Source organism: Glycine soja, chromosome 15 (genome assembly GCF_004193775.1).
Source record: "Glycine soja cultivar W05 chromosome 15, ASM419377v2, whole genome shotgun sequence".
NCBI classification, from domain to species: Eukaryota; Viridiplantae; Streptophyta; class Magnoliopsida; order Fabales; family Fabaceae; genus Glycine; species Glycine soja.
Genome location: NC_041016.1, coordinates 5,645,292 through 5,668,007, shown reverse-complemented (window position 1 = coordinate 5,668,007; position 22,716 = coordinate 5,645,292). Strand labels below are relative to the sequence as shown.

Genomic DNA, 22,716 nt, shown 5'->3' with positions numbered 1-22,716 from the left:
GTTTTTCTGATTTTCATTGATAGTGATATCATCTATAGTATCAGAGATATTTACAGCCATAAATAACACAATAATTCTAATTCCTATAATTAGGAAAATCTAATTATATACAATGGATACACAGATTACTAATTTAAATAGACAGATTATATTCAGCATAGGATATATTAATCATAGGATCCCTTTCAAAGAATGAAAATATTTCTTTCAAATCTCACCAGGTGTCAAATTAAAGTTTGACACCAAATCTCACCCATCCATACTCCATATTATATGTAGCATGAGAACCAGTTATGAGAAACTTGGAGCATAGGGATTAAGAAGTAAACAAGTTATCGTAACAATCTTTTGCTTGGTTAAAAAAAGTGCAACACAGTCTCCATTATTTTGATTAAAATTTATTAAAAAGTAAAAGCTACAAAACCACAAGTAGAGTTCATTAAATAAGTAAAATTCACAGTTTTATGATTTTAATAAATTTCAATTATAATAAAAATGTGTTTAAAAGAGTGTCATTGTCATTTCTCCTTCAAATAATTCGCCACACTTTTTTCTCTCTCAAATATCTCTCAGATCTTGACCAATGTATTTTTTTTATGAAAAATAATCATATTTGAAATAAGTAGAATTCAAGTCAATTTTATTAAAAAGAAAAATAAAAAATAAAAGTTATAACGTGGCTGTCTCCGCGTTGGGAGGTGCTCTGTCCTTTCTACTTCCAAGTTCCAATTCACATTCTTCCTTTACACGTAAATCCCAATTTTGAAATTCAAAAACCCTAGAAATCGAATTAACCATCCGAATGTGACGCAGATTCAGCAATGGGAACTCCATCATCAAATCCTCTCTTCATCTTCTTCCTTTTCTTCTTCCTTTTCTACTCCTCTGTATCACTTAATCCTTCAGATTTGGCTTTCGAATCGACCTACGCTCGCCTCTGCAACCACCATGTCCCTGCACCGGCGTCCCGTTCCGACGAAGGAACCGTCCCCGGCATCGCCGACGAACTCCGGTTCCAATCCGGCTACTTCGCCGGCGGTGACCACTTCTTTAACCGATCCGTCACCACGAAGAATCACGCGTCGTTTCGCGTGACCTCCGTTCGCCGAAGCGCGAGTGACGGCGTGTTCGAATTACGCGGGCGAATGCTTCTTCAGCAGCGAAGAGGAGCGACGCCGGCGCCGGGAAGGTCGCTCCGGCAGGTTTATCCGGGCCGGAGAGTGTCGCATTGGGGAGTTTTGCAGTGGATGCGCGTTTCTCTGAGTGGATTTTGGTCGCAATCTTCTGGTAACCTTTGTATGTTCGGAATAGGATCATCTCATGTTAAGATGCGAAATGCTAATGTTGTTCTTAAGCTTCGTTACCCTAGAGATTTGAGCCTTTTGGATTGTTTGATAAGCGGAACACTAGAAAGCTTTGATGACAAGAATAATTTGCAATATTTTGAACCTATTTCGATATTGGCTTTGTCTCAGAGTTCGAATTACAAGTTTACAATGGCTGGGAATGAAAAGGATAATGGTTGTGGAGGTGGATCTGATGGGGAGGGTTTGTCCCTTGGAAACTTTAGCCAAGGTGCCTGCACTACTTTTCTTGGACACACGGATAGGTTTGAATTGGAATATGGGAGTCACTGTGGTAATGGTAGTTGCAATCCTGTTGGTGGTAATGGAGAATTGCCTAATTTTATGCTTTTTCACGCCACTCGATGTGTGGAGAGGCAGAAGGTTCAGATGCTGGTGGGTTTCCCTGATTCCGGCTACCAGGATGCTGTGTTTCCATTTCATCCGAATACGACGTTGGTTTCTGAGGGGATGTGGGATGAGAAGGAGAATCGACTATGTGCAGTTGCATGCCGGATCTTGAACTTCACGGAATCTTTGGTTAATCCTTATGTTGGAGATTGCAAGACTAGGCTCAGTTTAAGGTTTCCTGCAGTTTTATCTTTGAGGAACAGGAGTACGGTTTTGGGGCAGATTTGGAGTGACAAAGTGGTTGGTGAATCCGGGTACTTCAGTAAAGTTGGATTTCAGGGTTCGTCTAGGGTATCAAAAAGCCTCCAAGGTTTCCTATACAAGTATGCTGATACTGAGAGGGTGAGAAAATCTTGTGCGGAAAAGATGAATGCTAAAGGGAAGGGAAATACATATCCGGATGGATATTCTTCTGATATGGCATTTAGCATGTTAGTGACAAACAGCAGAGGGCAAGTGGCTCAAGGTTACTCATCACCACTATCTGTCTGTGATCAAATTTATAGTGGACAGTCGTATGGGGCTCCATTTGTGTTGACAACGGGAAAGCCAAAAGCACATGCTACTCAATCAGATAAGTACAGCAATTTGTTGAATGTCAGCTATACGATAAGCCTTAATCCCCCTCCTGATTTCAAGTTTGGCAGAGGAGTCTCATCAACCAAAGTCAAAATTGGGGCTGAAGGAATTTACAATAGGAATACTGGTGTTTTGTGTATGATAGGATGTCAGCATTTGAGATCAACAGACAAAATACTGATAAAGAATGAGACTCTGGACTGTGAAATCATGGTTAATGTCCAGTTTCCTCCATTGAATGCAAAAGGAGGTGAATCTCTTACAGGAACTATAGAAAGCACACGACAAAAGTCAGACCCTTATTATTTTGATCCGCTTCAGTTGTCTTCATATTCCATTTACAGAAACCAAGCTGATGCTTCCATTTGGAGAATGGATTTTGAGTTAATTATGGTATTGGTGTCAAACACACTGGCCTGTGTGTTTGTAGGATTGCAACTTCTCCATGTGAAAAAGCACCCGGATGTCCTTCCTTACATTTCTGTTGTGATGCTTGCAGTTATTACTCTAGGTCACATGATTCCCTTGATATTGAACTTCGAAGCTTTATTCATGGCAAACCATAGTGTGCAGAATACTTTTCTTGGGAGTGGAGGTTGGCTTGAAGTGAATGAGGTAGTTGTGAGGATGGTGACAATGGTAGCCTTTCTTCTAGAGTTGCGCCTTGTACAATTGACCTGGTCCTCAAGACAGGGTGAGGGAAGCCATCCCGGTCTGTGGGATTCTGAAAAAAAAGCTCTTTATATCACTCTACCATTGTACATTGGTGGTGGATTGACTGCTTGGTTGGTGCACATATCGAAGACTTCTCATCAAAAAAGATTTAGACCATTTCGGCTTTCACGCCACAAGTTTAGTCTTCCTCGTGAACATTTTTACCGACCTCCTTCCCTCTGGGAAGACTTTAAATCTTATGCTGGTTTGCTCCTGGATGGTTTTCTGCTCCCTCAGATTCTGCTTAACATAATATTAAACTCAGAAGCGAAAGCTCTAGCATCTTCCTTTTATGTTGGGACAACCATTGTTCGTATACTGCCCCATGCATATGATCTTTATAGAGCGCACAGTTCTGCATGGTACCTTGATTTATCATATATATATGCAAATCATAGAATGGATTTTTATTCCACAGCCTGGGACATCATAATCCCTAGTGGTGGTATTTTGTTTGCTCTCCTTGTATACTTTCAGCAGAGATTTGGCAGTCGGTGCATTCTTCCAAAGAGGTTCAGAGAAAGTACTGCTTATGAGAAAGTACCGGTTATTGGCAATGACGATTTATGATGCATTGACTGCATTTTGTAAAATGATTTTTATCCCCGGACATTTTTTATTTAGTTTTTGAAGGCATAAATTGCAATAGAAGGTATATACTGCAGGATATAGCAGTAGAGGAGGATTTTGCCTATATAAAAGACCGTGTGCAACCTCCTTTCAGAGACACCTAAAGATCATCTTTTTCTTGCGGAATTTTTTGAGAGAAAAACACATGCTGAGCAGATGAGAACTTTTTTTATTATTTCTGTTTAGAATACATAAGTTTTGACCAAAAGGTTTTTTCTCCACAAACATCATATCTCATGAGACAATAGAAAATTGCTTGATAGCTTGGTTAATCCCAAAGTAAAGTTCTACTACTATTGATGAAAAGGAGAAAAAGAGCAGTGTTGTTACTTTGACAGTTACCATAGCTAACACTAAATTTCATGATGCTTCCACACCTAGTTAGAATCTAGTTTAGTTAAAATCTCAACTATCATATTTTTAATTAATAATTATAATTGTTCTTTATCTTACAAATTAATTCTACCTAACTAATTTATATATATAAAAACAACTCTACCTAGCTAAATATTCTCAGGTATTTTATTATTACTATGACGAGAGAATCACCATGGACTGTATTGTATGTCTTGTGTTAATTGTGCAGAGCTTTCTTCTATTGAACAGAAATGAGCCGACTCATCATCCTGAAAAAATAAATTTTTTTAAGGCTGACTTTTACCGAAAATTAAAATAATCAAGGAAAAAATTCTATGTAAAACTAGTAGACAATCACCAGAAATTGGTGAATCTCTTGGGAGCTAAACAAATGCATAATTAAAATTACCTTTTTGTTTTAATGCCACTATATAGATTTTATATTATCAATCAATTAAAATTATCTTGAATGTAATTTTTAAAGTAATTACTACAAAAATTAACGCTTATTATACATTACAGTTTATAATTAAAAAACAATATACAAGTTTTTTTACACACTGTCACTGAATTTTTATTAAATTCTGTTACTTTTTTGGGGTCACCATTAATGTGAAATATCAACCTCTGCCAATAACTAATCTAAATCTAACTTGAACCCCAGGCCTACGTAATAAATTCAAACTCAGTTCCACTTATAATAATGAAAAGTTAATCATTACTAAATGAATGTTAACTGATTTTTTTGTGAAAATGAATTTTTACTTAAAAGGCAAATCTTTCCAGTAACTTGAATTAATTGAAGAAAAAGAGTAACAAGTGTTCTACTCAGTGATTTAGGTGATTTTCCAATTTGTAAAATTCAAATTAACAATAAACAACAAGGCAAGATTTTTATAGTATTCATGCGTGCAGGATTCATGGCCATGGCAGCTATTCGACAAAAGGTGCATGATGACAAACAATATCAAGCCTAAAATATCGTTGATTCAGTGGCGATGTCATGTTTGGTTAGAGTAGGTTGCACTACATATGAACAGAATGTACAGCAAGTCAATTGTCAATTACAGACAGGCAAAAACATCTGATAATCCTCCAATACTAAACTACAGAGATTCACAACCTGTGTAGCAGGAAAATTACAGGGCAGCAATCAGAGACTCCTTCCTTGATAGATAATGTCAATGGGAATGTCACACATTGAGCCACCAGTGACACTGAAACAAGGCTAAACCTTTTAGGGATTCACATTGAAAAACCTGAAGAAAAAAAATACCAAAATTTGAATTAGAAATAAAAAAAAAAAAAAACTATTAAGAACAAATATATGATTAATCTCCAGAGACATAGCTTTAGGTGCTGTATAAGGTACGTGCATTATTTTATCCTTCGTTCACAAATATTTGCAGCATGCTAGAATTTTTTTATAAAAAAAAAAAAATACTATATAGCAATTAGCAAAGTGAGAATTTGGATGACCCCAAAATGGACTATTTTTTCACACCCTGAATAAAACATTAACCTTGTTAAAACAATAAACACGTGATTCATCAACATTTAAAGAGTTACAAGGATTGCTGCTTTAACGAAAATTGTGTGGAAATTGAGTAAAGAAACAATTGTTTTGCTTTTGATATGTACATACATGGATTTATCTGTAGGCATCCATTTGCCATGGCAACTTAACAAGCTTTGACTTGCCATTAGTTGTCATCAACCTTGTGTTAGAAACTGGTAACTTGTACTGGTCCACTATCAAGTTGATACTACTACTTGGGAAAATACAGAAACGCATCTCTCAGTAACTAGGCATTAGTAGCAGCCCTTTGGTTTAAGGTGAGACCTGCACATGCATATTATCTTACGAATGCATGGGTAAACTCAATAGCAAACTGTTTCAAGGAGCAACTTCCTAATCTCTATACAGTATACACCATGGTAAATTGTAGTTTACTTACTTAGCAACGACAAATATCATGATGTTTTCATATTCAATTAATGGACTATACAATATTATAAAGAACATGATGTAAAAGTTACCTCCAATTACCATCTTAAACAGACTTCTTGCCACTAACTATTCGAGATATCTGGAGACCCCTGCTGAAAGCTTCGTTAAAGAGAATCCTAGTTTGCATTGATTGAAATCCAGGTAACCATGATAGCATTGCCATTGGAGCCATAACAATAACCCCAAACAGCAAATCATATAGACGGGCCAAGGAAACAACAGTCTCCCACACTTTAGTTGTCTGCAGAAAAGGCCTAAGCACCTGGGCTATTGAAATCATTCCCCATCCTGTTGGAACGAATGCCAAGAAGCTTGATAGAAGATCAAGAAATTTTAAATGAGCAAACTCCAGTAGGAGGAAAAGTACAAGAACTGTGACTACAATCACAAGAAGCTGAACTAATCGATAATATAAGTGCTCCTTTGTAGCATATTTATCCTGGGCATATGCTATGATGATATAAATGCCAACAAGCACAACCATGACTATCCAAGACAGCAAGTAAACGGCTATACTATTATTTTCACCTGTAATACCCAGCTGATAAACAATGCCATACTGAAAGAAGAAGAATCTAAGATTTAAAATGATTTCCAACAGCTTTCCCCATATACCAGTTGTTCTTAAATGGTCTTGCTCCTCGTACCACCATGTTTCCCAGCTATATTCTGCCTTTTTGAAGGGCCCACCAGGATACCATATCCAATTTATAAAATCTTCAAAATCATATACAGTCTTCAACCAATCAAAGCCAGATGGATTGAAGACAAAAGGAGACATTATCCATGAAACTACAAGAAACCAACTTGAGATTGTCATAACTATGTACAGAAAAGTATCCCTAGCCAAGGGACTATGAGCAGCATACACAATTAAAATAACCCCAAGTTCAATACCCTTCACAAAATGGCTTCGAGCATATAGTCGATAGTTCTCAGCAAAACTCTTGTGCGCCACCACGAAACCTCGACCAGTTGCTCGATACTTAGCACCACCGTGAAGTATAGTACGACCAAAGAAATGTGTGCGAGTTCCCAAAGAGAATGTATAAAATAGTGATGCAAGCTGCAACTGCATTGTCAAGAAGTCCCAAACAGCTGGAAGGAACCCGTGCTCAAGAGAGTTTTCGACAACCATTGGGAGAGCAGTGAAGATACCAACTTGGATTGCAAACTGCTGATTTAGGACTGCACCAAGGGCTTTATTGTTGGTAGCATTATTCATGGCTGCATGTTTTATACCATGTTCAATACCACTGAGAGCCATATAAAGGCGGCCCCAAAGGAAGGCATAAACCATCAGTACAATAACCATGGAGTTAAAGTAAAATCCTATGGTTGTGTAGAACACTGAAAGCATGCGAAAGAAGTCTAATCTATGGCCAAGCCGGTACACATCTCTGCTCAGGACCTGCTCACCATTGCCACTAGCAATCTTGGCCTCAAACATGGATATCTGATTCAAACCAACATCTCTTCCTTTGCCTACCTGTATATATTCATGATGTGTCACATTGCCACCTCGCAGAGTACAATTGAAACCAGCAAAAATATCTTCACTGATATTAATCACTCTAGAGGCCTTGCTGACTCCACCCCGACCCAAGAACCAGAATCTGTCAAACACGTCCGGATGACCATAGTGCATTCGTACTTTCAAAGGGTTTGCCAGAACTCGCTGACCCAGTGTCACAAAACTTGTCTCTTGAGCTGACATGAACCATGCAAGTGAGGAAACAGATCCCGTGAAGATATTTTCTCGGACCCCCAAAATGGTTGGTTTCTTAATACCGTAGGACATATTGAACTCCTCCAACAGATTCCGCATTTTGAGAGCCTCCTCAAAATAATTGTCTTGATTCATATCAATGGTCTGAACTGCATCACCCCGTGTAAAGATTATGGCATGATTCTGATTTTCTGGTTTCCCTTCTCCAAGCTTTAAAGGACCAGGCAACCGGATTCGATAAATCTCAACCTCACTCTGCAACTGCTGATCATACTTCACAAGAACGGAGTAATATTCAGTCCCCTCCCTCCCTAAAGAAACCTCATCAACATACGCCACTCGAAGGGCCTCATTGTGTTGCATCAAATACAATATCTCGTCAGCACGGGGATTCTTGTCTGCCTTGTGGCGCCCATACATTTGACATGCCACCACATATGAGAACTTCATCAGTGCACTCCCATATTCATGTCCCTTGAATAACATGGACACACTGCTACCTGTCGGCCTGAGATTTGTCTGTAAAGATGAAGGCCCATTTGAGGGTAAGCCATTTAAGCTGCTGTTTTGGTTTGTTGAACCATGTTCTGATCCCTGTCTTACATCCATCTCAGATGCTGAATCAAGGAACGCAAGCATCTTAAGGGCCCTATAATAATACATCATCCCCCTAACCGTGCGAGACAATGTTTGTCCTCTATGAGATACCCAAAGGCGGAGATCCCGGGCCTTTTCTGTCCAGATAGCCTCCTCATCTTTCAACCCTTCTCTATGCATCCTTTCCATAAAATTTTTCCATTCATCTTCATAAATCTTCTGCAGATAAAACAAAGTAGTAATACCATCCTCATTCTCCTTTCGGAGAGCCTCTTTGCTATACAATACTTCCTCATCATAATATGGGGTCAAAACACTGAAAGCCATCATTTTTTCAACATAGGGGGCACGGGGAATGTTCATAAACAAAGAATTGGTAAAGAAAGCAATTCGTCGTCGTGCCTCAAGATTCAATGGAACGTTATGCATCGAGTCTCTTGAAGTAAGAATTGTATGCAATCGTCTGAGCTGCTCAGTAAAGATTGCATCTCCAGCATCAGGAAATTTCACAGCATTCTCAAAGATAAGTCCTTCATCAGCTGTTGAACTTCGTCGTGCCAGACCTTCCTCACGTAGCTGGATGATGGTCTTCTTCGCCTTTGGGAACTCTCGAACAAACAGTTCATACAAAGCTTGCAACAAATTTACAGCCTTATTCATGTCTCTCTCTGGTTGTATCAAAAGCTGAACAAATTCACTCACCTTGGCATGTATCTGTGGTAGCCGAGACATCTTGAATGCCTCTGTTAACTTCCCCATCTGAATGTAGCTGTCTATGACCTTGAATATATTAATCATAATGAAATGCTCTTCTTTTTCAGCTTTAAGAACCTTGGGAAACAGATATTTAACACTATCATAAGCTTCAAAGACCGCACACCGGCGATACTCATTCTTGCATATTTTCAACCAAAGTGACCGGTCAGACTCATTTTCCAGCTCTTTTGCCTGACTGACAGCAAGAAGTAGCTCATTACAGAGAAGGGAACACGGCCATCGAATAACCCTAATATTCCAGCAATTTGGCGGCAGCTTCAAGAGCTCAAGTTCTCGATCGCTGATGATATCTTCCTCCCTGAAAGTTATCATAATCTCATTCCATATTAAGGCAAACCTGGTAGCATCCACTTGGCTTGATTCAATCTTATTGAAGGGCTGACCAAGTCCGTATCGCAGTTTCAACCTGTGGATGGCATCACGAAGCTTCTTTAACAGTGTAGCTTGCTGACTAAGCAGCTTCTCCTCTGGCATCAGATTGAACTGCATTGCACTGGCAAAGAACTGAAATCTAAGTCTGAGTTGTGTTACATTCCTAATTTCACCCAAATGCGAGAAAAGACCAATTGCCGCGCCATAAAAGGCAGAGAAAATTGAATACCATATCTGCAAATCCATGAAGTATACCAGCACAACAGGTAACCATAGCAAGACAACTGCTACCCTGTTGGTGTTGCTGAAAAATTCGTGCCATTTAGAAGGAATGCTCTTAAGATTCAAAAGAGCCTTTGTTGGAGCAACTAGAGGCTTGATCTGAACAAAGTAACTGAATGAAAACTTTGAAGCTAATACTGCTACCCAGAAAACAGTATACTTTACATTATCTACAAGTGCTTGTCTCACACCCCGGCCCACAAAAATCCGGTTATGAAACCACCACATCAACATGTATACTATTCTCCAGTCCGATTCCTCAATGACATTCCGCAACCATGGCACCACGAACAGCACCAATGCCAACAACTCCGGGATAAGAAAGAAAAGGACAACTTTAAGAAATGTATAAATCCTCTGATTGGCCGCATCAGACCAGATTGGCCTAGAACCCTTCTCAATCCAAATCATTCCATAAAAGACCGAAAACAAAACAGTCCACGTTATGGCAACCATGCTCTTCAACGTCATCCTCACTCCAAGCCACGTGGTCTCTCTCGTAACCAAGCTATACTGAGTCCCAGCATCAAGCACCGATTGAAGCAACCTCAGAGCACTCCAAGTGATAAACACAGTCAACATCTTGACCTGCACATCCCTTCTCTCCAACGCCTGCCACGGATAAGTGGTACCCTCCCAAGCAACAATAACCGCAGCCTGAAAGAACAAAATCAGCATCACCCAAAGCCTATCAAAACTCTTATAAACATTCCAAAACGACCTCTGCTCCACAAACCCCGTCTTCCCTACCCGCTTCTCCTTCGGCGTAGTCCCGAAAAAATTACACTCAAAATTCAAAGGCCACCCGAGTCTCTTCAAACACCTCCTACTCCAAAAATACTCGTTAATGTCATCATAATTCCTCCACGCAGAGTGCGGAGCCTTTCCATTTCTGCTACTATCAACCTCAACCTTAATAGTATTATAAATAGGCATAATCACAGACTTCAAAAACCCTAATTCACCAGAAACCGTAGGCATATAAGGACGACCAGTATCAGGATCAATGTGCTCATCTATAACATGATTAAGCTCCTTCGCCATGAAATGATAAATATAACAAAGACACTCGGGAGTGAAACGAAGGTTACCGGCCTCTCCCCAAACCAGAAGGTACAGCGAAACATAAAGCAACTCGCGGCGGAGATCCGTCGGGTCGCGGCGGCGCGAGAGAAGTACGTTCGACTTCAGGCCGAGGAACGAACACCACGCGGTGTAGTTGTGGAGGAGCTTCCGCCGGAACCGCCGCAGAACACCGGCGTCGAGCGCGTCGACGATCGCCGGCGGCGGCTCGAGGCGCATCTGCGAGTTCGCGAGGTGGAGAACCAGGTGCTCCCTCTGGTTCCGCGCGTTGTCGAGTTGGAAACCGAACAGTAACCGGAGCCAGTCCAGAAGGTCCATCTCCGGTTCCCACCGCATGAACTGGTGCTTCGGGAGGTCGCCGACGGTGCGGAGGGCCGCGGCGGCGGCTCGCACCTCCGGGTACCGGAGCGACGGGTGGTCCGTGAGGAGGTCGTGCACCGGGATGATGTTGAAGACGGAGTTCAGCGGCGGAGGAGGCGGCCGCGGCAAGTTGCTGGCGCCGCCGCGCTGGGCGACGGGACGCTGTGTTAAGTTCATGGTAACGGAAACGACGACGTTTAGTGTTAAACGGTTAGTTGCTATCCAAACCGTTTTTGAAGGCATTGAGTTAGTAACGTTTTTTTCATTTTCTCTCGAATTTCTCGTTGTGAGTTAGTTTCACACTTTTTATTCTGCTATGGTGGAAGGAGGAACTGCGAAGAAGTGTTTTGGTTCAGTCAGGGAGTGAAGAGGAGGAGATGCAAAAGTACAGGAAAAAGAACTTAAACTTTTGATTTCCACTGTTTTGGCTCTACGCGCTGAGGACTTAGGGTTTAAAGCACGCTCCAATGATAGTGGTTTTGATTAGGGGTTTAAGTGTGGGACCCGCCACTACTTTCATTTAAGTGGATGAAGAAACGGTTCAATTTGGAGAATTATATGCTACTAACAAGCAGTTAATTAGCATGAAACGACGACGCGCGTGGGTTTTGTGGGACCGCACGGGGTAGGGTCCGTTTGTGATGATGAAAAGCGACGGCTCTGATCTGTGTGACGCTGGGGTACGTGGGGATTTGATGTGTTTGATTTTGAATTTTTTTTATCTGGAATGTATGCCACAGCAGACATGGGCTGAGAGAATCTCTGCTTGGATTGGAATATAATAATATAATTAAGATGATGTATAAAATTGTATACTTATTCATCTATGTTGCTGTACACCGGCACGTGCAGCACGTGGACTATATCAACTCTGTTGGTTAAGGCCAAATGGCTTGTTTTGCGTCCGTGAAAAAGTTTACCTTATCTAAGATTTTTTCTAGACCATACTTTTGTTTTATTGAATACAATTTTAGTTAAGTCGGATAAAATTACTAAGGGATGATAACAAAATTTATTTGTGTATTTAACATAATTATGTATCTCGAATTCAAATCTTGACCTCTAATTAGGCTAAAAATTTTACAATGATTAATTCATGTGGTCTGAGATTTTTTATTTTAACTACATATATGTTTTATTGGAAACAATCATATTCAAGTTGAATAGGATTATTATGGGACAACAAAACTCTTTCTCCAATTACTTAACATAACTAATAACTATTACGTAGGACTCTAATTTGAGACTCTTTAATTAAGCTAAAAACTTACACCAATTGATCTGTGATTGATGATAGGGTTGTTTAAATTTAAACCGATCTAAAATAAAAATAAAAAAATCGAAAATCAAACCAAATAGTTTCTTTTTGGATTTGTTTGGATGATTTTTTTCTCAAACTGATTGGTTTGGTTCAATTTTTCTTTTGTGTTTTTGAGATTGAAACGAATCGCAATACCTATATTAACACTTATATTACGTTAATATTATCTGTTTTATGTGTATACCACTTGAATTTTAGTGTTATGTATACAATGTATATCACTTTTTTTAGATGACTTTTTAAATATATGTTTGATTTAAGATTGATGAAAATTTGTTAGATTTTATTACTAAAGGTTTAGCATATTAATAAGTTATATTGTTATTAGTAGATTTTTAATGTAATTTAATTTAAAAATTGAAAAGAAATTATATAAATCTTAATGAAATAATATTTTAGTAAAAACACAAATTAAACCAAACCAAATTATAAAATATTTATTTAGTTTGATTTAAATTTTATTTTAAATGAAAATCATACCAAACTAAACTAAAAAAAAAAAATCCTAGTTGAAGACAATTTATCTAGGATATGCTACCACTTTTACTTGCTTTAAGATAATCATTATTTCAAGTTTGATTTTATTAATCAGACTCGAAAGGCATCTCATACCTTTTAAGTAATTTCCTTTGTGGAGATGGAATAGAAAAACATTCTTCATCTTTCTAATTAGGAATCTTGTTTTTTATTTTTATGAAATTTTCTTGTTTCTTTAGTTGAGTTGAGGACCTATCACAACTGATCGTGTTCGTATATTAGGCAACAAAAAATATGTAATAGTAGTATAAGATATCCTTAGAAGTATCTGTGTCCAAATAAAAAGGTAAAAAAATCGTTTTGCATGGCATATCATACGAGCGATTCTTAAACAGACTTTGGTCACGTATACTATTAAATAAACTCAAGTTCTTATGCCATGTAAGGCCCGAGCAGAACAAGGTAAAGCTCCTCCCTCCGAATATTGTTCCGTGAAATCTGATTATCGGTCTGGCTGATGAGTGAGCAAATCAGCACGCACCATCGTGTTTCATGCCTAGGGCTTTGTCCCATGCACATGCTTGTAGCAGTGCGCAAAATGCAAATAAGACAGCAACAAACATTATTTTGAGTTGGCCCGCATGCTCTAATTTAACGGAAAAAATTACATTTATTGAATAGCCGCAACCATGAATTGAATTACATGCCAAACATTACGCAACATAGTATAACATTCCCCACATTAATTAAATCTAAAACGGCTGTGTTCTTCTTACCTTACCCACACGGCAATACTAACGCCACCACCCCGGTTTATTCTGATACCTCGTCAAATAAATTGTAGTAGACATTCTATCATTATTACCTGCACACAAACATTGCCTGCAGACTTATTTTGATCCCTAGACAAGATATTTATATAAGTAGATTACATAAATCTTCATGTAAAATAGAGATATAAGATTAATCTAAGAGTAAAGTACCAAATTAGTCCCTCACTTTTGGAGGTGCTGTCAATTTGGTTCCTGAGAATTAAAAAATATTAAATTGATTCTCGATTTTATATTCTGTTTGTCACGTTAGTCCCTGTCGTTAGTAGTCTCTTAACACGGATAGTAAATGTGTGATATGCCACGTTAAGTGTCACCTCGACGCACACATGTAACTTACACAACAGTTTCTTCTACTTACCACGTAAAGAGGGACTAAATTAACATTAAAAAGACTAAAATGACATAATTTAGGTGATCATCTTTTTCTCAAAAATGTTAAAACCCTAACGGCTATTTAACATTCACGCTTTCATTTCATTTTTCCTCCTACTCATACTCTCATCCAAGTTTTATTCTTCTCTTATATCTTTCTCCATCTTTGTAGTTCTTCTTCTATTATTTTGTGGTCTACCATGTCTGCTGATTCAAACACAAGGGGGAATGTCATGTTAAACCATCTTTGCTATTGTCATAGAAGTCTAGAAGAGCTACCATTCGAATAGCAAGACCAAATGCAATGAAAAACAAAACCCTTACCTCTACTGGAAAGCATCGATTGTGTCAATCAACACTGGAGGGTGACGATGATCGACGTGGAACACACAAAAGCACCGATTGCGTCAATGAACAGTGAAGGGTGACGAAAAATGACAACCACCACCATTGGGAGAGCGATGATCGACGTGGACCTAGCACAGAAACGCTATCATTCAACCATAAGAAGAAGAAAATGGTGAAAGAATTCATCACGTTTTCAATTAGACTGAAAACTATTAGGGATCAACTTGACACTATATACAAAAGTTGACTTTTCATTTTCCAATATAAAATTTAAAATTATGTCAAATTAGTCTCTATGACGTGACATTGCTTATTTCCCAATTACGCTTACCACGTGTCATCCAGGTGGCACTTAACATGTCACATCACACATCTACTAACGGTGTTAAGAGACTACTGACGACAGGAACTAACGTAACAAACGGAATATAAAGTCGATGATCATTTTGATATTTTTTAAATTTTAGGGACCAAATTGACAGCGCTTCCAAAAGTGAAAGACTAATTTGATACGTTACTCATTAATCTAATGATGTAAAATAGAGATATAAGATTAATTTAATGATGAAGAGAGAGCGAAAGGGGGAGAACTAACCACTAACATTTGCAATCCAAAAAAAAATCTTCATTTAAAATAAATTATACAACATTAAACAATATATTTATCATTAAAAGAATGATGAGTTTGCTAGATTTGCAAGACGCGGCGGCATCAAACAACATTGACGAGATTGAATAAACTCAGTACACCAAGTGTTGGAAATCCCGTAATTAATTTGCATAAATTATAGTAGTACTTTAATTTTTCTGTATCTATATCAAAGGAGGAAGGCTATGTCAAATGCCCCTGCTATATTACGAACCTGCTTCATAGTTGGATCTGCCCACTTGCCAAAGATTCGGAAGTTCATATAATCAAAAAGAAAAATTCTACATCCAATATTCACTGGTGTTGTTCCGTGGTTACTTCAATCAACGATAAAGAATGACAATTGTTGTCTTCCTCAATGTAAGTTTGCACTAGCCAGGATAGACATGATCACTGTACATATGAGCCGTCGTATTTAAAGCGTCAAGCATTGCTTCTCCTCTGACATTGAAGTTGAATACACATATCCCACCGTTGTTGATATCAATAGATCGAAACCTGAATATTATGATCAATGCCAAAATATCAATTGCTAGATATGGCGGCAAGAGGTCGTGTTGACATTTCAAGCAAGCTATTCAAATTTAAAGTAGTCAAAAAGAAGTGATAAGTTTCAGCCATTCAATCAACCATTAACTTCTGTAATCCATTCCAGACTATTAACTGAGCCAATAATCAACAAAAAGGAAAGAGGGCTGTTGAAATCCACACATTAGATGTAGGAGTGGAAACAACACCTGATAAGTTTATCTTTTGACTTGCAAAATGTATTACAATAAACAACAATAACATAATAAAATTGTCAATACTATCAACCTATCCAGCCTAAAAAAGATATGGAAGTATATATCAAAGCTAAATGCTTGGCATTTCTTTTAACTAGAGGAATAGCCAGTAAAACTAAAATGAATAAATAATTCATACACTCACACTATAGATGTTTACAATGTTATTCAATCACAAATGTTAAATATGATAAAATTGTTGTTTACCTTTAAAGTCGTACAAATCATTATTTCTTATTGATTGGAAATGTACAAACTTTTACACTAATAGTGCAGGTTTAAACTCAAATAAAATCAAAGTACATTTTTCACTAAGTGGGCCCAATATCAGTTTAAATATTTAATTGCATAACCAACGATTCTTACCTCTCTGGGCCTAGGCCTAAAGCAGTGCAAGTTAATGCCCTCAGTATAGATTTGTGAGTCACAACCAGAAAGCTTTCTCCCTGAATATTAAGATAAATCTTGCTGGAAGAAAACTTTCAAATCATCACTTGCGAAACTAAGTATCAATTACAAAGAAATCTTACAGGTGACAACAGCATTTCCTTCCAACAATCTTTTGCAGCTTTCCAGAGATCTCGTACAGGATATCTACCATTCATGATAAAATTGGCTGGATCTTCTCTCCAGATTGTATACTCTTTGGGATATATTTGCTTAGCATCCGCTGCCTCCAAATTAGGAACATATTGATTTAGTTTAATACTTTAATTATAAAGAATGGTGGGAATGATACAGATAGAACAGTGATATAAAATGAAAACATGTTATCAACACTCAGTAGCATTAACTTTGGCAAGTGAAATTAATTTTCCTATCAAAAAGTACAAAAGTTAGCTGTAAATAATGATAAGATAATAATCAATTGAAGCATCTCAACCGTCAACATTGAAGTGGCAAATGCAATGTACGATAAGGATTTGACTCCTCAAAAGTAAGAAAGTGTGTAAACAGGCAAAAAGTAAAGCCACAAACACGTAAAAAGATACTTGTTCAGAATTTTCGAGTCGAGCAGAGGCAGTCTCACCATTTTTCATGCCTTCAAGGTGATAGAGAGATATCTCTTTAAGGGAATCAAGATAAACCAATGGCTTTTCCCTTCCTTGCCATATAATTTCAGCAGTTTGCTACATCAAACACCCCCAAACATTTTAATAAAATGATGATATCAGTATTAGCAAGCATGAGAAATAAAATTTCACTAGCCCCTAACCTTGGCACGAGATATTGGACTTGCAAAACACTGGTCAAAGTATATATTTTCCAAGGCTTTCTTGCACCTTTTTGCTTGCTCTTCCCCAACTTCAGTTAATACAGACAAATCTGAGCTTCCCTGAACACATATGATCAATTTAATGACGGTGGATGGCATATGCAGTAAATGATGTTGAATGTGAAACATCTAAATAACAAACCAAAACTTCAGTGAGTTCAGTCCTAAAAAACAAGGGTACTCAAATTTTTTAACAGCACTCGGTACAGTTCAAATGACCAACAAGGCATTTCAGAATGAGAAAATAAAGGAGAGAAAAATTATCCATGCATTTGCAAACCAAGCCATTTCCCCAAACCCGATAATAAAGCTAGTAACTTGAAAGTAGAATGCAAACCTGAATCCTACTTTCTGAATTCCAAGTGCTAAGACCATGCCTTAAAAGAGTTACTTTCTTTGGTGAAGAGATGAACTCATTTGTTAGTGATGTTGTTGCTTTTGAGAAATCATATGCCCCACCAGTTACAGAAAAATCAATACTAGTTGGAAGCTTATCTGCAAGAAGGCACCAGAAAATTAACTTTAATTAGTAAAGTGGGCAGAAGAAAAGACAATAATAGACCTGGGGAAAGCTCTGAAACAGAGCAGCAGCGAATGCGGGGAACGGGAAGAGCGCGTGGTGACGAACTCCGAAGTGGCCATGGCTTAGGGGAAGCTGTGGTCAACAAGACAATCCCACAAGTCCCCATTTTCCATCAACTGACACACACAGCCTCAGCTTGTGGTTGTGGTTCCTGTTTCATGCTCATGATGCTACATCGTCTTTCCTTCATCTCTTCCTTCTACAGGCCCAAACATAGGACTCCTAAGAGTGTCCCAAGACCACACTCCAAAAGAAGGCTATTGTTTCATGCACTTCCCAGTTGCTTCCTGCACTCCCTTGTTGTCTTTCAGAATGGCCAATCCAAAATGTTAAATTACATTATGGAATGCACTTCCTTTTTTTGCTTCCCAAATCACCAATCCGAAAGGTCAAGAAAACATTATGGAAAGAGTGTTGGAAGCAACAGCCACAAAAGAATGCTACTACACTATATTTGGACTCGGCCCATCAAAGTTATGGCCCATTCGGAGAAGATGAATTGCATAAGATATATTTTTATTTTTATATAATTAAAAATTATAATAAAAGTGTAATAATTATGTCATATCGTACCACCTAATGTCAAATTAGTCCTTAAATTAGACCTTAAAAATAGGTCTATGTCATATAAACAAATTACTTGTCAAACATAAAATCCAACCTACATTTTCCGTTTTGTCTCATCTTAAGTAATAATTATTTTAAATTTTATACTTTATATTTTTTTCTCATTAGCTTATTAGGTAGTTATCCTATCTAGAGATAGGTCAAGTATGTATGTCTGAAAAATTTAATATCAAATATGCCTTTAAACAAACTAATATGTCAAATTAGACTTTCAAAAAGATTATATTAGACCTAAAAAAACAACCACATACTTAAAAAAGCATATGACTTATAACATGCTAGGCCTTGGATTTTTTAAATGAGCTAGCCTTTTTTTATCACCATGATATTGGTGTAGAGTATTTACTAATTTTGCTAATAACTAATCTAATTGGTCACTTTTAATGAAATTTCTCTTTTTAATTACATTTTTTCATTTAAAGAATCGAATCTGAGACCTTACTTAAAGAGATTAAATTCAAGATTACTCGGACTAACAATTTATTGGTGAAGTAGGCCTATTTGAACAAACTACAAATACTTCTTTAGCTCTCACCTTATTATCTTCCCAACTCGCCGAATAAAAATTAAGAAGAAAAAACAAAGTAGGGGAAATATTTTTAAACAAACCAAATAGTTACAATGAAATAAGAGAAATTAGAAAAATTCATTGAAAGAAAACAAAATATATAAAAAAAAGTATAAAGTTTCCAAACAAAGTAGTCACGAGAATTGTTTTCGGCATCATTTATCAATGCTTCTCTCCTATTATTGGAAAAAAAAAATGTGTAGTGGAGAAAATAGTAAAGACTAAAGAAGCATGGATTTGAAAGAATTTCTCGCGTCTAACCGACTCGCCAGAAATTGGCAGGTATAAAATAAAATCGTTATGTTCCGGCGGCAACACGCACAGTGCAACAGAAATTCAAAAGCTAATTAACTAACTAACCAATGTCAAGTGTGAGAGAGAACTGAAGAAACATGGATTTGGAAGACGACCGGTAGATCACACAAGAACATGTGTGGACCGTTATATCTGCTTACTTCGAAGAGAAAGGCTTCGTTTGTCAACAACTTGATTCCTTCCACCACTTCATCATCCAGACCATCATGCAAGAAATCGTCGACGATTCTGCGTACATTGAAATTCGACCCAAGAATCAGCACAATCCCGCTCACAAATCCGATCCCGTTGAGGTACCTACTTCATTTCAACTTCTACTCTGCACCGTCTGTTAGTTAGGTTAACAATGACGATGGATTAATTCAATTGCAGGCTGCTTACAAATTCAGATTCGGCAAGATTTACTTGAGTGAGCCAATGATGACGGAGTCTGACGGCAAAACTGCCAGGATGTATCCCATGCCTGCTAGGTTAGGGAATGTTAATGTCTACAAGGCAGTCATCAAGAAGGGCCACGATGGTGAAGTGTTCACTGAGACTAAAGATCTCCCCAAAATTTTCATTGGCAAGGTCGGTCTGTAACATAAAAGCTTTTGATGTGTTAGTTAGGTTTAATTTCATTATTGAATGCTCAAGATTCTTGTTTTTCTTAGGTTCCTATAATGCTTGGGTCTAGTTATTTGTCGTCGTCAAAGAATTCGGAGAGCGGTTTCAATAAGATTCGAGAGTGTCCGTTTGATCAAGGAGGGTATTTCATTATTAATGGGAGTGAGAAGGTTCTGATTGCACAGGACAGGAGAGGAAGAGCACTAATCATGTCTATGTGTTCAAGAAGAACCAATCTAGCAAGTAAGCCTAGGTGACTGAAGTTGGGTCCACGGCCGAGTCCCAGAACTGATCGCCCAGTACTATGTTTGTGCGCATGCTCTCTCGGACTAGTTCCAGAGGGGTAATGCTAATTCTGCAATGTGGCATTTCTGGGCAAGTTGTTTTTCGCTGCTATTTGTTTTATGCAGTGTCTGATTTTTTTATGGGTTTTCACTCCTTCAGGGTTCATCGGGGCAATATATATGCGCCACTCTTCCTTACATTCGAACTGAAATTCCCATCGTTATTGTATTTCGAGCGTTGGGGATTGTTCCTGACAAACACATACTTGAACATATAAGCTATGACTTCTCGGATACTCAAATGGTGGAGTTGCTTCGTCCTTCCCTGGAAGAAGCATTTGTTATTCAAAATCAGCAGGTGGGTTATGCTGATTTTGTATATTACTTGCTTACAGCCAGGGTGATAATGGGAAAGATGTCAATATGCAATTTGCTATCAAAGTAACCACCATCACAAGTGGACTTAAATACCTATGAAGTACGGACACTTCAGTCCCTTGCCGTGTCCAGTGTCCGTTACGCGTCCGTGTCAATGTCCGACACCCGTACTACGTTCTATATTTTGGACATTACAGGTGTCCACGAGTCCGTATCTGTGTCGTGTTCGGTGTCCGTGTCGGTGTCGGTGCTTTATAGTTAAATACTCACTTGCTACTGTTAATTGGGGGCAACCGAATGCGGCAGGGACTCAAGCTGGAGTTTCACAGGTTTGAATATAATTTATTGCATTATGATTCAAGTAAGAGTTCTGCTGTCTTCTATAGAAGAAATAAGTCTGATCTTTTTTTTATCTTCTGCTTCAGGTACTAAATCGTTTAACTTATGCATCCACTTTATCTCACTTGCGAAGACTGAATTCCCCAATAGGAAGTGAAGGTAAAGTTTCTTCGCTATCCAAGCACGACCCAGCCTTCAATCTTCCCCTCCCCACTTGTGCATTGCTTGCATAAATTAATATCATTAATGCAAATATGCAACATGGTAATGTGCTCTCAGTTATTTCTTTAGATTCACTCACAAATTATGCACTATTGCAATATTGCTTGTTCGTCTAAGTTGTAATTTTTACTATTTTCTTCCTTCCTCTTTTTATTCCAGAGAAGTTGGCCAAACCAAGACAACTGCATAATTCACAATGGAGAATGATATGTCCAGCAGAAACACCTGAAGGACAAGTGTGAATTTTGCTTTCCAAGCATAATCCTGTATTACTTGTTATGAGGAACTCATCTTTCTCTGGTATTTATGAGTGTGATTGGGCTATTATATAGGCCTGTGGACTAATGAAGAATCTGGCATTAATGGTCTGCATAACAGTTGGTTCAGCTGAAAATCCTATTCTGGAGTATTTTGGGAAAATTGGGCATTGAGAATTTCGAGGTTAATGGCTATCCTGCACAAAGTTAATTTGTTTGTCTCTATGATTTCTGTATTTAAATTTGTTTATTTTCCTTCCACATAGGAAATTTCTCCTGCAGTTATTCCCCAAGCCACAAAAGTTTTTGTGAATGGTTGCTGGATGGGTATCCATCGTGACCCTGATAAATTGGTGACAACATTGAGAGAGCTGAGACGTCGGTTAAGTATCATTTCACTAATGATTCCCATCCCTCCCCCCCTTGATATAGTAATAACACACATCATCAATCAATCATTGAAAGCTGATGTTGCAATGGTTACCTTGCATGCTTGCACCCCTTATTGTAAGAGGAATATATAGTTTTTTTGGGTGAGATATTTCAAGTTGGAGATAATTCATGCATAGATGAATCATTTGACAGATAAGATAAATAATATTGGGTGTTGATATGAAGATCTGTGAACCAAAAACCAGAAGCATTATTTTCCATTTTTACTCTTCTGGGCCCAACAATTTAATCCCAACACAGCCTGATGTGGCTGCTTATATGAAAACCCATACGTGTGTATAAGAGTACTCATTATATTTTTCTACTAGAGGCCATAGTATTGGTCCATTTTTCAAATAGTTGCTTTGTTGATAACCTCTTAACTGAGTCATCTGAATAGCCATTATTTATTATTTTTTTTATTATCTTTTTGGATTTCATTGATTAAAAGTGCTTAGATGTTTTGCAATGATATGTGGAACAGGTTCATGTTAATACTGAAGTTGGGATTGTCAGAGATATCCGTCTTAAAGAGTTGCGCATATGTACAGATTATGGAGGGCCGTGTCCAGTTCAAGGTAAATTAGGCATAAGTATAAGGCTAAAAAAAAAAATTTTTTTAGGTTCCTAAATTTTTTTTTATTATTAACTATTAACAAATTTTAACTGATCAAAATAAAATAATTTAGAATCTCTCTTTTTTCTAAAAATTAGTCAATTAATATCATCATTTTAAAAATTAACCAATATCATAATTAATGTTATTTAAAGTATTTTATTTATCCCAAAAAAATAAATC

The 22,716-nt window shown here is 37.7% G+C and overlaps 3 protein-coding genes and 1 non-coding gene across 6 annotated transcripts; 1 reads left to right on the top strand and 3 right to left on the bottom strand.

The window, feature by feature from the left end:
* The first annotated feature begins 684 nt into the window (after nucleotides 1–684).
* Nucleotides 685–3,885, top strand: LOC114388322. The gene has a single exon (XM_028348740.1). It carries the CDS (start codon nucleotides 822–824, stop codon nucleotides 3,615–3,617), a length of 2,796 nt encoding a protein of 931 aa, XP_028204541.1. The 5' UTR covers nucleotides 685–821; the 3' UTR covers nucleotides 3,618–3,885.
* A 255-nt stretch (nucleotides 3,886–4,140) lies between these two features.
* On the bottom strand, nucleotides 4,141–11,690 carry LOC114388321 (callose synthase 11-like). 3 transcript variants are annotated; one of them, XR_003661480.1, is made up of 4 exons: nucleotides 6,075–11,690; nucleotides 5,680–5,877; nucleotides 5,158–5,293; nucleotides 4,141–4,303 (listed from the first exon to the last, which is right to left on the bottom strand). XR_003661480.1 is itself a non-coding variant. In XM_028348739.1 (2 exons), the coding sequence occupies exon 1, from the start codon at nucleotides 11,486–11,488 to the stop codon at nucleotides 6,089–6,091; it is 5,400 nt and encodes a 1,799-aa protein (XP_028204540.1). In that variant the 5' UTR covers nucleotides 11,489–11,690; the 3' UTR covers nucleotides 4,909–5,293; nucleotides 6,075–6,088. The 3 variants fall into 3 exon arrangements, 1 of the variants encoding a protein (XP_028204540.1); XR_003661479.1 differs by lacking the exon at nucleotides 4,141–4,303 and having other exon boundaries at nucleotides 4,909–5,293; XM_028348739.1 differs by lacking the exons at nucleotides 4,141–4,303; nucleotides 5,680–5,877 and having other exon boundaries at nucleotides 4,909–5,293.
* On the bottom strand, nucleotides 8,373–8,451 carry LOC114388795. Its single transcript, XR_003661588.1, has one exon. It is a non-coding gene; the product is annotated as a small nucleolar RNA J33 (small nucleolar RNA).
* A 3,530-nt stretch (nucleotides 11,691–15,220) lies between the features above and the next one.
* On the bottom strand, nucleotides 15,221–18,180 carry LOC114386528 (probable 2-carboxy-D-arabinitol-1-phosphatase). The gene is made up of 7 exons (XM_028346544.1): nucleotides 17,869–18,180; nucleotides 17,644–17,801; nucleotides 17,247–17,366; nucleotides 17,061–17,160; nucleotides 16,561–16,700; nucleotides 16,397–16,476; nucleotides 15,221–15,743 (listed from the first exon to the last, which is right to left on the bottom strand). The coding sequence occupies exons 1-7, from the start codon at nucleotides 17,993–17,995 to the stop codon at nucleotides 15,617–15,619; spliced, it is 852 nt and encodes a 283-aa protein (XP_028202345.1). The 5' UTR covers nucleotides 17,996–18,180; the 3' UTR covers nucleotides 15,221–15,616.
* Nucleotides 18,181–22,716: the final 4,536 nt, after the last annotated feature.